Source organism: Phasianus colchicus, chromosome 4 (genome assembly GCF_987193195.1).
Source record: "Phasianus colchicus chromosome 4, bPhaCol1.hap1.1, whole genome shotgun sequence".
NCBI classification, from domain to species: domain Eukaryota; kingdom Metazoa; phylum Chordata; class Aves; order Galliformes; family Phasianidae; genus Phasianus; species Phasianus colchicus.
The window spans coordinates 19264615-19275471 of record NC_143439.1 but is presented as its reverse complement, the minus strand read 5'-3'; the positions used below and the strand labels follow the sequence as shown (position 1 = coordinate 19275471).

Genomic DNA, 10857 nt, shown 5'->3' with positions numbered 1-10857 from the left:
GCAAACGGAGGCGTCCAGCCCTGCACGTTTCACGGGCAGGATGTTTCTCTGGCTCCAGTGGCACAGCTGCGTGCACTTCAGGTGCGTGACCTTTGGGGCCACCCCGCTGCCAAAAGCTGTGTGTCCTTGCAGCACCTCAAAGAAAAAGAGGGAAGAGGCAAGTGGCTTATAGTGGGTACAGCGGGCGTACCAACAGCGAGGCCGTCGCTCTGCGGCTGTTTGGGCCGTACCCAGCCCCTCCCACATTACCCGCCCCGTAATCTTACAACATGGCGGCGCCCTTGCAGCTCCGCCGCCGTACGGCATGGCGGCGCCCGGCCTGACGCGCCGCTATTCCTTCCGGGTTCCGGCGCGCCACTATTTCAATCTCGACGCGGGCGCTTCCGCTTCCTCTTCCGGATCCGGCGGCGCTAGGTATGGCGGCGAGCTACTGCGGGCCGCCGGCGCCTATCGGCGTCCATCCGCCACCATCCGTTGCCCGGCGAGCTCCGAGGGCGGCTCCGAGGGCTACGCGGGTGGCAGTGGCGAGGGGCTGGGGCGGCGCCGGCCGCGCTCGGGCGGGCGGAGAAAGAGAGCCGGCCCAGGCCTCAGCGGCCTAGCGGCCGGGGTGCTGCTGTGGGGTCGGCAGCCGCCGTCGGGGCGCCGTCCTCTCGTCGGGTGGCGGCGTGTCCTCGTGTGCTGCCAGCGCCGCGGCGGGCTGGGCCAGGAGCGGGCACCGGGCTGGGTCGGGAGTGGCACTGCTGCAGCAGTTGTCACTGAACCGGGGGGAAAGGGAGCGCGGTGTTCGCTTCGGCGCAGCTTTCGGGCTCGGCGGTTCGGTGCAGATGATGCTGTGGTTCGTGAACTGCTATCTGGAGATCGAGCTCGTAAGCCATTGCTGCTTTGTTTTTGCCTAGTTCAGGTGTGAAAAATGGTTCAGCGCCTGACCTACCGCCGTAGGTTATCCTACAACACAGCTTCCAACAAAACCAGGCTGTAAGTAAGCCATAGTTGCTAGAAAACTCTTGGTGATGAAGATTAAGCTTACAGTTGGATTGTTGCATTGACTTTTTTGCTGCCGTTTAGGTCCCGAACACCTGGAAACAGGATTGTTTACCTCTACACTAAGAAAGTAGGGAAGGCACCGAAGTCAGCATGTGGGGTGTGCCCAGGACGACTTCGTGGTGTAAGTCTTAGGGTTGCTGGCATGAGAGTTTGACAGCTATTTCTTTCCTTTCTTTTTCTTTTTTTTAAATGTTAAAATCCTTTTCTTGTTTCATGTCTTTTTCATCGTGAATTCAAGAACAGCCTTTTGTTTTAAATTTTCCCATTTGAATATTGTAAGGTGGATCTGGTAAAACAGAGTTTGGAAGCTTAAGGAACGAGTGCTTTCTTAATGGTTGTCATTCTCATTGCTATTATCTGAACTTGTGTGAATTAACTTTTAATTGGCTGCAGTTGTTTCAAGTTAGATCTAGATGAATCTGTAGCGGGGCTAAAACTTAGAATTTGATCTGCTAGGTAGATTTTCAAAAAACAAGCCTCATTTGACTATGATTTTTAAGAAAAAAGGACTGACTTTTGTATTTTAATGTGCTATTTTATTCCCAAATTTATTCCTCATTTGATGCTGTTCCTTTTAATGGCAGATCAGAATACTTGAGTAATGTCTTATTTTCAATCAGCTTCTACCGTTATGAAGATTATCGTTTTTAATAAGCAATTTAAAAAAGAATGAATGTATTTCAAAAGCTGTAGAATGAAAAAATCAGCTTTGGAATGCTGCAGGCAGCATGGATACAACATGTGGCTTCACTTTTCCTGCCTGTTCAGTAATCAGCTTTAGATGCTGTTGTGGCTTTTTGAAGTCAAACTATCCAAATCTATTTCCATAATACAGCTGCTACCCAAAAATCAGGCAGCACTCTCTTATTATTATATCCTTCCAATTTTTGCTTTTTGTAGGTGCGTGCTGTGCGTCCCAAAGTTCTTAAGAGGCTGTCAAAGACAAAGAAACATGTCAGCAGAGCTTATGGTGGTTCCATGTGTGCTAAGTGTGTCCGTGACAGGTGAGCCTACAGCAAACTAACTTTATTCTTGAGGTCACTTAATGTGAGTTTTGAATCTTACTGCATCTTCGTAGTGTAGGCCAAACAAGGGAGTGTGAATAAAAAGGAGAGGGAACAGCTGTTTGTGAGGGTGGATGATGATAGAACAAGGGGGAATGGTTTTCAACTGAGACAGGGGAGGTTTAGGTTAGATATTAGGAGGAAGTTTTTCCACACAGAGGATGGTGACACACTGGACCAGGTTGCCCAAGGAGGTTGTGGATGCCCCATCCCTGGAGGCATTCAAGGCCAGGCTGGATGTGGCTCTGGGCAGCCTGGTCTGGTGGTTGGCCACCCTGCACATGGCAGGGGGTTGGAACTAGATGATCATTGTGGTCCTTTTCAACCCAGGCCATTCTATGATTCTGTGATTTCTGTGCTTGTCCTGTGTTCTTCTGCTTTGTCTTATGCAGAGATCATAGTGGAAGATCATGCTGACTGATGTAATTGTCAGCATCTTCTGCAACTTAATGTAGTTAAGCTTTAAGATGACTTTTGCTAGGCATCCCTTAATGAAGTTTTATTGTGTAACAGCCATATGTCTGTATACTTCCGTGATAAAGTTATGGAATACTGTGTATTACAAAGAATATGTCATCCCTGTGAATAGTAATCAAAGCAGATCTCTGGAGCCAGCAGCGTAATGCCAGTTTTTCATCTGTAGTGCAAATGTTGCCAGCCTCTTTTTTCTCTTCTGTGAGTTCTAAGCTAAATCACATTAGGTGGTGCTGAAGACAGGTCGTTACAGCTGCAGATCTTTAGCATAACTTTTCAGTGTTAAGTGCCAGTTTTTTGAGTGTTTCCCACACACCATGAAATTGATAGTTTGCTTTTAACAGATGAGTGCCTGTCTGTCTTTGCCTAAAAGTATACCTCCTTCCCTGCAACTGGCAGCTCTTTGTCCTTTGTCTGTTGAAGCCTGGTTGGTAGGCTGTTTTTGCTTTTAACTCAAACTCATCAAATAGACTGTTGATGTGTGAGGACTACCACATAGATCTGTCTGTGTGGTGGACCTGTATGCCTTCCAGAAATAATTGTGTTCAGGCATGACTTGACCTGCCAGTGTTTGTTTAGGGATGAAGAAGCTCGAATCCTCGCAGAGCAGCTGCTATTGTTTTGCTGACTGGACTCATGTCAATTTTCCTGTAGTTCTGAGGGAGGGAACTGACCAGCTGGTCTCACCTGTTATAAGAACTGTTAAATTAATTTGCTGTTGAGAATTTCAGCTTTTTTTTTTTCTTTTTCAGTTAGTGAAGCCATCAAGCATTGCCTTATCTGCCTACAAGGCACTAACCCTACATTTGCAAACAAACAAGGGCTTTTTACCCAGACCTCTACATTTGTATGCTGCCACTGCCCTTGCTCCTATCGTTTGGTGCTGGCAAGAACGCTGACAGCTTCTTTTAAAGTAATATGGAGTTAACACCACATGTAGAATGTTGAGCATTGGAGTCAGCAAAACTAATTACAGCTTTCTTCTTTTGTGTTCTCAGTTGATTAGATGCATGTCCTGATGGTGTTGTGCTTCCTTTCCAGGATCAAGAGAGCTTTCCTTATTGAGGAGCAGAAGATCGTTGTGAAGGTGTTGAAGGCACAAGCACAGAGCCAGAAGTCAAAGTAAATCTGTTTGTATTTTCTGCCCAATAAATGAAAGTTCCACTTTCCTGGTGTCTTTTCTTTCTGCATGCTGATGAAAGCTGGTAAGAGCTGCGCACAGCTTGGTAAAGGCAAAAATGGATTTTGATCCAACAAGAGAAGTTAGGATACTGTGTACAGTCATGGGGGCGAAGCAGGCCTGCCTGAACAGGGCTCCCAGCTTTGTCTCACAATCCTGAGGCAGACCGGAGTAACCGAACAACCCTTTTTTTCATGGCAGCAGCAGTACGAGAAATGGCTGGAAGACATCTAAAACAGAAAAGCAGACAGCTGGCTAAAGACTAGAAGACAGTGTTAGATGAAGAGGAACAGAGCTAGAGTAAGCCAAAGGTAGTTTTTTGTTTGTTTTTGTAGTATGTTCTGCAGTTTACTGCTATTTGCATCTGAGGGTAGAGGGGGATTGTCTGACTTGAAGTTAGTGCTATGTCTGCTAGACCATTGGATGCAGCTACATCTGGATTTGGAGGAAAGCTCCACTTGTTTTGCTCAGGTCACTTGTTGGGTGCTTCCTGGATCTGCAGCTGCAGGCACCATCCAAGCAGAGCTCCAGGTGAACAGACCTCTAACAGCTCCTAGAATTGGGTTTTAGCGTAGCAGCAAGAAAGGAGGTGAAATGTTTGAATGCAGACCTTGGTCCCAGACAGACGGCATTTGAAGATGTTTCTGCCATCACTTGGGTCCATTCAGGCTGTGGTTCTGAGAAGCGTGCAGAAGGAATTTATTCCTGCTTGCTCTGTGCTGGCTGTTCATGCAGTGCCTAGCTGTGTAGTCTGCTCCTCAGCTAAGAGACATATCAGGAAAACAAGGTGACGAGAAGAGCTTGGGATGTTGGGATCAGCTGCATGCAAGCCCACAACACATGGTCGGCACTGCCTCTGAGTGATGGAGGCCATGATCCTGCATGCACCAACGCTGCACAGGGCAGAGCCTGCTGTACCCCAGAGATTCATTTCTTCTCATTACAGTCATGTTCTCAGAGCAGCTCAATGTTGCAGTAAGTCACCTGGTTGTATGAGGCCTTTGTGTCTCATCAGGTCGTGCTGAAATTCCTTCTGAAGGCTGCAGCTCGTTAGAGGCTGCTTTTAAGAGCTAACATTAAACGTGCTGACGTTTTTAGGTGCTGTTACTATAGTTAGTTTACACGGTTAAAATTGTATTAGTTGTTGCCTTCCTGCGCTAGTAGAAACTTCGGTGCTGTGGTTTAAGTAGGGCAGGCGTGGGGCTCTGGGAAAGATGGAATGCTGGAGGGAGGAAGAATTAAAAAATGCCATAAACATCTACTTATTTAACAGTCAGAAGCCTTTGTTAACTACCAGGCGGGATTCTTCCCAGCAGCGGGGATGGACGGCTCCTAGCGGGGCGAGGGGCGCCGTTCCGTTCGCTCAGCTGAAGCTGCTCATGCCGCTCTCCTCACTCCCACGGCCGCCGAGCGCTCGGCCCCGCTCACGCTGCGGGCGCTGCGGGCGCGGAGCTCTGCTGCCCCCTCGCGGCCCGTCCTGCGTGCAGCGCTCCGCCGCGCTCCCTCCCGGCTACCCGGCAGCGACACGTCAGGGCTGCTGGGCCCTGGCAGGTGGGTAAGGCGGATCGTTACCCGCCGAGGAGCGGCCTCGGCTTCCGGACGTTTTTCGCAAATCTAAAGCGTCCGCAGAGAATATCTTACGTTCCAGCGTGGCTTTGGGCTGATTTTGTCGGTTTTATCTTTTTTTTCTCTTTTCCTTTCTCTGCTTGCCCCTGCCAGGACCCGGCTGGCTTCCCGTTTCCGCCTTCGTGTGAGCAAAGCGCCCGGCGGCGCGGGACCGGCGTTCCGACCGAGCCGCCGCCATGGAGACGCTGTTCCGGCTGCCCTTCGCCGTCCTCGAGTGCCCCAACATCAAGCTGAAGCGGCCGGGATGGGTGCACATGCCCTCGGCCATGACGGTCTACGCGCTGGTGGTGGTGTCGTACTTCCTCATCACCGGAGGTACCGCCGCGCCGCGCCAGGGGAGGCCGCGGCGATGGAAGCCGCGTGGCCGAACAGTCCTGCGGCGCCCGGCGGGCCGTGGGATGCGCTGCCGGCTCTCGGCCTTGCGGTGGTTCTCCCCCTTCGCTTGAGACGCCAAGCTGACGCCGCGCGTGTTTGTTTGTTTCCTCGCAGGAATTATCTACGATGTGATCGTGGAGCCCCCCAGCGTGGGTTCGATGACGGATGAACACGGGCACCAGCGGCCGGTGGCTTTCTTGGCCTACAGGTAGGAGCGGCGCCCCGCACGTACACAGACATGCGTGAAGGAGCTGTGCCAGCTTGCTCTGAGCTCCCCCAAAGGCTGGGCCTGTCCAAAGTCTGGGCTTTGGTTTGCAAATGTAAAATTTTAAAAAGCCATTAAAATACAGCAAAAACTAGAAAAATTAGATCTTTCCAAAGCTTGTAGGGCTGTATATTTTGGTAATGGGTCTGGTACTACTTTGATCTGGTACTACTTTGATTTTTTCATACCTATTTGTTTTTTTACTGGGTGCAGATGCATGGAAATATAATCTTCGTGCAAAGTGATGGCCTGGCCTTTTAGCTTTTAATGTAATTGAGAGTCTTGTGCCTGAGGGTGAGAATGCATGACATGGATGCTCCGTCCCTGGAGGTGTTCAAGGCCAGGTTGGATGGGGGCCTGGGCAGGCTGGTCTAGTATGAAATGTGGAGGTTGGCGGCCCTGCATGTGGTGGGGGGGGTTGGAGGTTTGTGATCCTCGAGGTCCCTTCTGATCCTGGCCATTCTGTGATTCTGTAAACGTACAAATACAGAATAGATGTTTGCACCTGTTACTGACAATAAGCAAGAAATTGCTTAGTCAGGAACTGGTCTAAAAATACTAAATCTATACACGTTATTTTTTTTTTTTTCTCTACGAGTGTGTGTGGGGGGGAACCGCAGTTTGTGTTTTTATTTACTTTTTAAAAATACCAAAACCATTCTGTAAGTCTGTGTATAAATTTTGATTTGAGCTGGATGCAGTGTATGACTCAGACTGGGCCAGATTGTTGCGGTGTGCACATGTTGGGCTCCTGCAGGGAATTGAGAGCACTTTAGTACAGTTCAGCAGAAATGACATGAAAGAAGATGGAATTGATGATTTTAAGGATCTGTGGCATAAATGATTGTTATCATTTCAGTATTAGCGTATGTACATAGCAGTTTCAGTTGTGCCACATCTATGAAGTTGCTGGTATTGCTGATTACAGTAATAGAAAAAGGCTTAGTTATTGTTGCATGCAGAAGATCCAGTTGCATGCCTAGTGTGCAAATAGCAAAACACTCTGCAGGCAGGAGCCGTTTTTGCTTTGTGCTGGAACCTGCAGGTGTGCTTCACGTACTGGCACAGTACTCAGAATGGGGTTTGTTCCAGGCTGAGAGTTAGGGCACAGCTGCCTAAACATCATGGTGGAAATAAGACTCGGAGAGCTTGTTGGCCCCAGCTCTGTACCTTGAGTCATCTGTGAAACCTGGTGCTACTTTTGGAGTAGATATTTCTGTAAGCTGATGAGCTTGCATGGTATCCAATAATATATGCTGCTGTGCATGAAACCATCATGTTCTTGCCTGGTTGCTTTGCAGGCTATTAGTGGAGGAGATAAATTTCATTTAACAGTTTTAATGTAGTTGCGTAATGTAAATTTTCTGAATTTACTTAGGAAGTCATCTGGCAAAGTTAATAAGTTGAGTAGCTGCATTCTGAAATACAGATAGTTACTTTAAATCTAAACTTTTTCTAACTTCTAACATCCTACCATCTCCCCTCTCTGTTTTCTTCTCCTGTAGAGTAAATGGACAATATATTATGGAAGGGCTCGCATCTAGCTTCCTGTTCACAATGGGTGGCTTAGGATTCATAATTTTGGATCGCTCCAATGCACCAAATATCCCCAAGCTGAATAGGTTTCTCCTGCTCTTCATTGGATTTGTCAGTGTGCTTTTGAGCTTCTTCATGGCCAGAGTTTTCATGAGGATGAAATTACCGTAAGTAGCTTATTATGCTCTCTGCTTTTCTCCTCTTTTGTGGTGCCAGTAATAAATGTAAGGGTAGCAGGAAACAGAACCAGGTGTTCTAAACATCTGGACCTTGGCTATAAATTGCTTTTTTTCAGTGTTTTTTTGGAGCAACTTATCTTGAACAGGAAAGTTTTGGGCCCAGCTGCTCTAAGATTGTGCTGTGGTTCAGAAAGAGGTGACAGATCCCAGTAAGTCAGATGACACGATCAGGGAGTACGAGTTGTAATTAATTTTCAGTTAGACTGAATTGTTTCTGTTGACAAGGTATGTGAAAGGTGGTAACTAAAAATACTGACTGCAGCATAATGGGTTTTCAGAAGTATCCAAGGCAAACCTAAAATAAAGGTGATGCAGGTTTTTTGTTTTTTTTTCTCTGCAAAACTGCACATAACATTGAAGCAGTATACGTGACATTTTGATACATTGATATTCAAAGACTGAAAAGTAGGAAAGATCTGAAGCTGTCAGGCTATATTTTAACCAAATGCAAGAATTCCAATTTCTGTTTTCTCTATTTCTAACGCTTTCTATTTTATTTAGAATAGCTGAAACCAGGAGTTTAGAGGTACCAGTAATTAATTTCCGGAGTAGCTCAGTGAGGTGCTGACTTCATAATGCCAGTTACTGCTCCTTTCTTAAATATTTATTTATTCTTGGTGTGTATTAAGAAAATGTGTATCACAGTGCAGATGTGTTGGGTTCCTTGGTTGCTGGATAACAACCTGCTGTATATTTTTCTTGTTTCATTGATCATATGTGTTGTGATGGTTGTTTTTCTTAAAATCTTTAAAGAAATAAGGCTTCAGAGAAGTAGAAGAGAAAAAGAGCCCAGAATTGTGTTCAGTGTCAGGGGATGTCAAGACATACTGAATGTCTTAACGCTGGCAGTTTGTGTAAAGGTACAAATAACGCAGCTTTCCAAAGGTGTAACCTGGGTTCCAGAAATTCTAAGCAATTGCTGGAGTTGGACAGAGAGCAGTGAGCCGTCTGATCCATTTTCAGGGTTCAATAAGTGAATTGAGGAAGGAACATGTAGTTAAGTGGGCTGGTGTGTACCTTGCGCAGGATGTACTATATTAAATAGCCTTGATATCAAGAGTGTGTTGGCAAGTTGAGGTTTTGGCTTTAATTTTGTAAGTTCCTTGCTTTTTGAGGAAGTCCTGCCTTTGATTGCTAACTTTTTTCCTAACTTAATTTTGTTCTGTAGGGGCTACTTGATGGGTTAGTACCTCTTGTGATGTATGAAAGCCCGAGGTGCATTTACTCCTCTTCCTGAAGTGTTTAAACAGCAGCAGCAAGAAAGAAATTCCATAGTCCTACCAACAGGAAACAGACCTGAACACGAGAAGCATCTGAAGAGAGAGTACTCTCTGCAACCAGTCTTAATCTACCAATGGCTGATTTGTCATTTTAAAACAGCAGTTACTTAGTTGTGTTGTTCTTGTTTTTTAATTTCCAATGAAACAGAGAACCTGTCTTGAGCTCTGCCTTGAAATGAGTATTGCCCATTGGTTTTACAGTTTTTTGTTGCAAGGTCTGTCCCTTTTTCCCTGCGTGGGAGAATTGTGTGAATCGGACAAGAAACGTTAAAATCTGAAAATAAATAACTTTGGGTACTTTACAGTCCAAATGCAACGTGTCTGAAATGATTTCTAAGGCACCTTTTGCCTTATTATTAATGGCTTCGTATGAGCGATTCCAGACTTTCACTGGGAGAGGCAAACTGTATGAATGTGTTTTTGCTTGTAAAAAAGTTTATGAGAGAAGCCAAATAAACTTATTTTCTATGAAGTTATTTGAATTTGATCTATTTTCTGAAACTTTTTCTTGAGTATGCGTCACATATTCTGCATCCAGGCCTCATATGCTCTGCTGTACAATGAATGCATAATTTCTGCTTTATTTTTCATAGTTGGGTAGTTTGTTTTTTTTTATCAATATCAAGGATGAGACCTCATACTTTCTGTGCACTTGTCCTGTATGTAAATGGTATTATCACTAATCAAATTAATTTACTTTTGTAGCTGCTGCTTTTCTCTTTGAGAGTTGAGGCTCCAGCTTGTTTTGTCTTCATTTAAAAGACTGAATGTTACCACCATGCTTCATTAAAATGTGTTTGGGGGTAGGAAGGATCCCTCTAAACTGACATAAATGTTTTTTTTGCAAGCCACGTGTGTTTGAGGCACTATTTTTATCTGTATAGTAAATGTCACTGAGATCTTTTTATTCCCTTAGTTGTATGTATATCTGTGCATATACTTAACCTAATTTCAGAGCTAGTTGTTAATTATTTACCCTCAGCATATTCCCTCATTCTTACACACATTATGTTTCCATTCCCTCATTCTTGCATGCAATATGATTTCTATGTTTGTTCATCTTAGGTTTGTTTTATTAAGATTTAGGGTAGCTGAAGCTGCTCAGTGAGTTAAGAACTATAAAGTTCTGTTCCTTTGAATGTGATTATCATGTGGTTTCAGATTTTGGTGTGACACATGCTTTCCTTCAAGGGTAGAGATTTGATGTTACTTAAGTCAATAGCAGTACATAATACATTTGGGGGAAGTCAAACAAGACAGACATATCACTGACTACAGTTCTGATCTCCTTCTCGCTTGGTACTTTTCCCATTGCTGTTCAATTTCAGTCTCTGGGTTTGCTGCCAAATCTAAATGAGCACACTCTTGAACAGTGATTTTAATTATGTAGTTGAATGTCTATGCCTAGTCTGTGAAATGCATTTTGTTATAATTGAACCCTAAGTGATCTAACGTGAAACAAATTGGATTTGTAAGTGCATTGTTTTCGAAAAATAAGACAAAGGCAATGTCTCCAACAAACAAGGTTAAATAATCTTTGTTTCTTTGATCACAGGCTTTGAACCTGGATCTGCTCAGGTCCTAAGCTCAAGCAGAAGTAGAGGAAACAGAACACAGAGCAGAAGTAAGATAGACCACCCAGGATCCAGGTGTGTTCTAGATAGGAGCATTTCAGTACGTGTAGCTGAAGATTGGTTTATTTGGGATATGGGCTGGGGGCTTCGTGGTCGCATATGGAAAAATTTCTGTAGGGCACTTTCACATCAACTGCAAG

At 45.2% G+C, this 10857-nt stretch overlaps 2 protein-coding genes across 2 annotated transcripts; both read left to right on the top strand.

Moving 5' to 3' along the window:
* The first annotated feature begins 819 nt into the window (after nucleotides 1-819).
* On the top strand, nucleotides 820-3751 carry RPL34 (ribosomal protein L34). Its single transcript, XM_031607465.2, has 4 exons — nucleotides 820-975; nucleotides 1066-1165; nucleotides 1945-2048; nucleotides 3624-3751. The coding sequence occupies exons 1-4, from the start codon at nucleotides 911-913 to the stop codon at nucleotides 3706-3708; spliced, it is 354 nt and encodes a 117-aa protein (XP_031463325.1). The 5' UTR covers nucleotides 820-910; the 3' UTR covers nucleotides 3709-3751.
* A 1729-nt stretch (nucleotides 3752-5480) lies between these two features.
* OSTC (oligosaccharyltransferase complex non-catalytic subunit) lies at nucleotides 5481-9565 on the top strand. Its single transcript, XM_031607464.2, has 4 exons — nucleotides 5481-5703; nucleotides 5878-5971; nucleotides 7534-7731; nucleotides 8972-9565. The coding sequence occupies exons 1-4, from the start codon at nucleotides 5565-5567 to the stop codon at nucleotides 8988-8990; spliced, it is 450 nt and encodes a 149-aa protein (XP_031463324.1). The 5' UTR covers nucleotides 5481-5564; the 3' UTR covers nucleotides 8991-9565.
* Nucleotides 9566-10857: the final 1292 nt, after the last annotated feature.

Coding starts and splice junctions, on each gene's coding strand:
- RPL34 (XM_031607465.2), top strand. CDS start 911: ATGGTTCAGCGCCTGACCTACCGCCGTAGGTTATCCTACAACACAGCT. Junction 1,166..1,944: donor GCCCAGGACGACTTCGTGGT/GTAAGTCTTAGG, acceptor TGCTTTTTGTAG/GTGCGTGCTGTGCGTCCCAA. Junction 2,049..3,623: donor GCTAAGTGTGTCCGTGACAG/GTGAGCCTACAG, acceptor CTTCCTTTCCAG/GATCAAGAGAGCTTTCCTTA.
- OSTC (XM_031607464.2), top strand. CDS start 5,565: ATGGAGACGCTGTTCCGGCTGCCCTTCGCCGTCCTCGAGTGCCCCAAC. Junction 5,704..5,877: donor GTACTTCCTCATCACCGGAG/GTACCGCCGCGC, acceptor GTTTCCTCGCAG/GAATTATCTACGATGTGATC. Junction 5,972..7,533: donor GTGGCTTTCTTGGCCTACAG/GTAGGAGCGGCG, acceptor CTTCTCCTGTAG/AGTAAATGGACAATATATTA.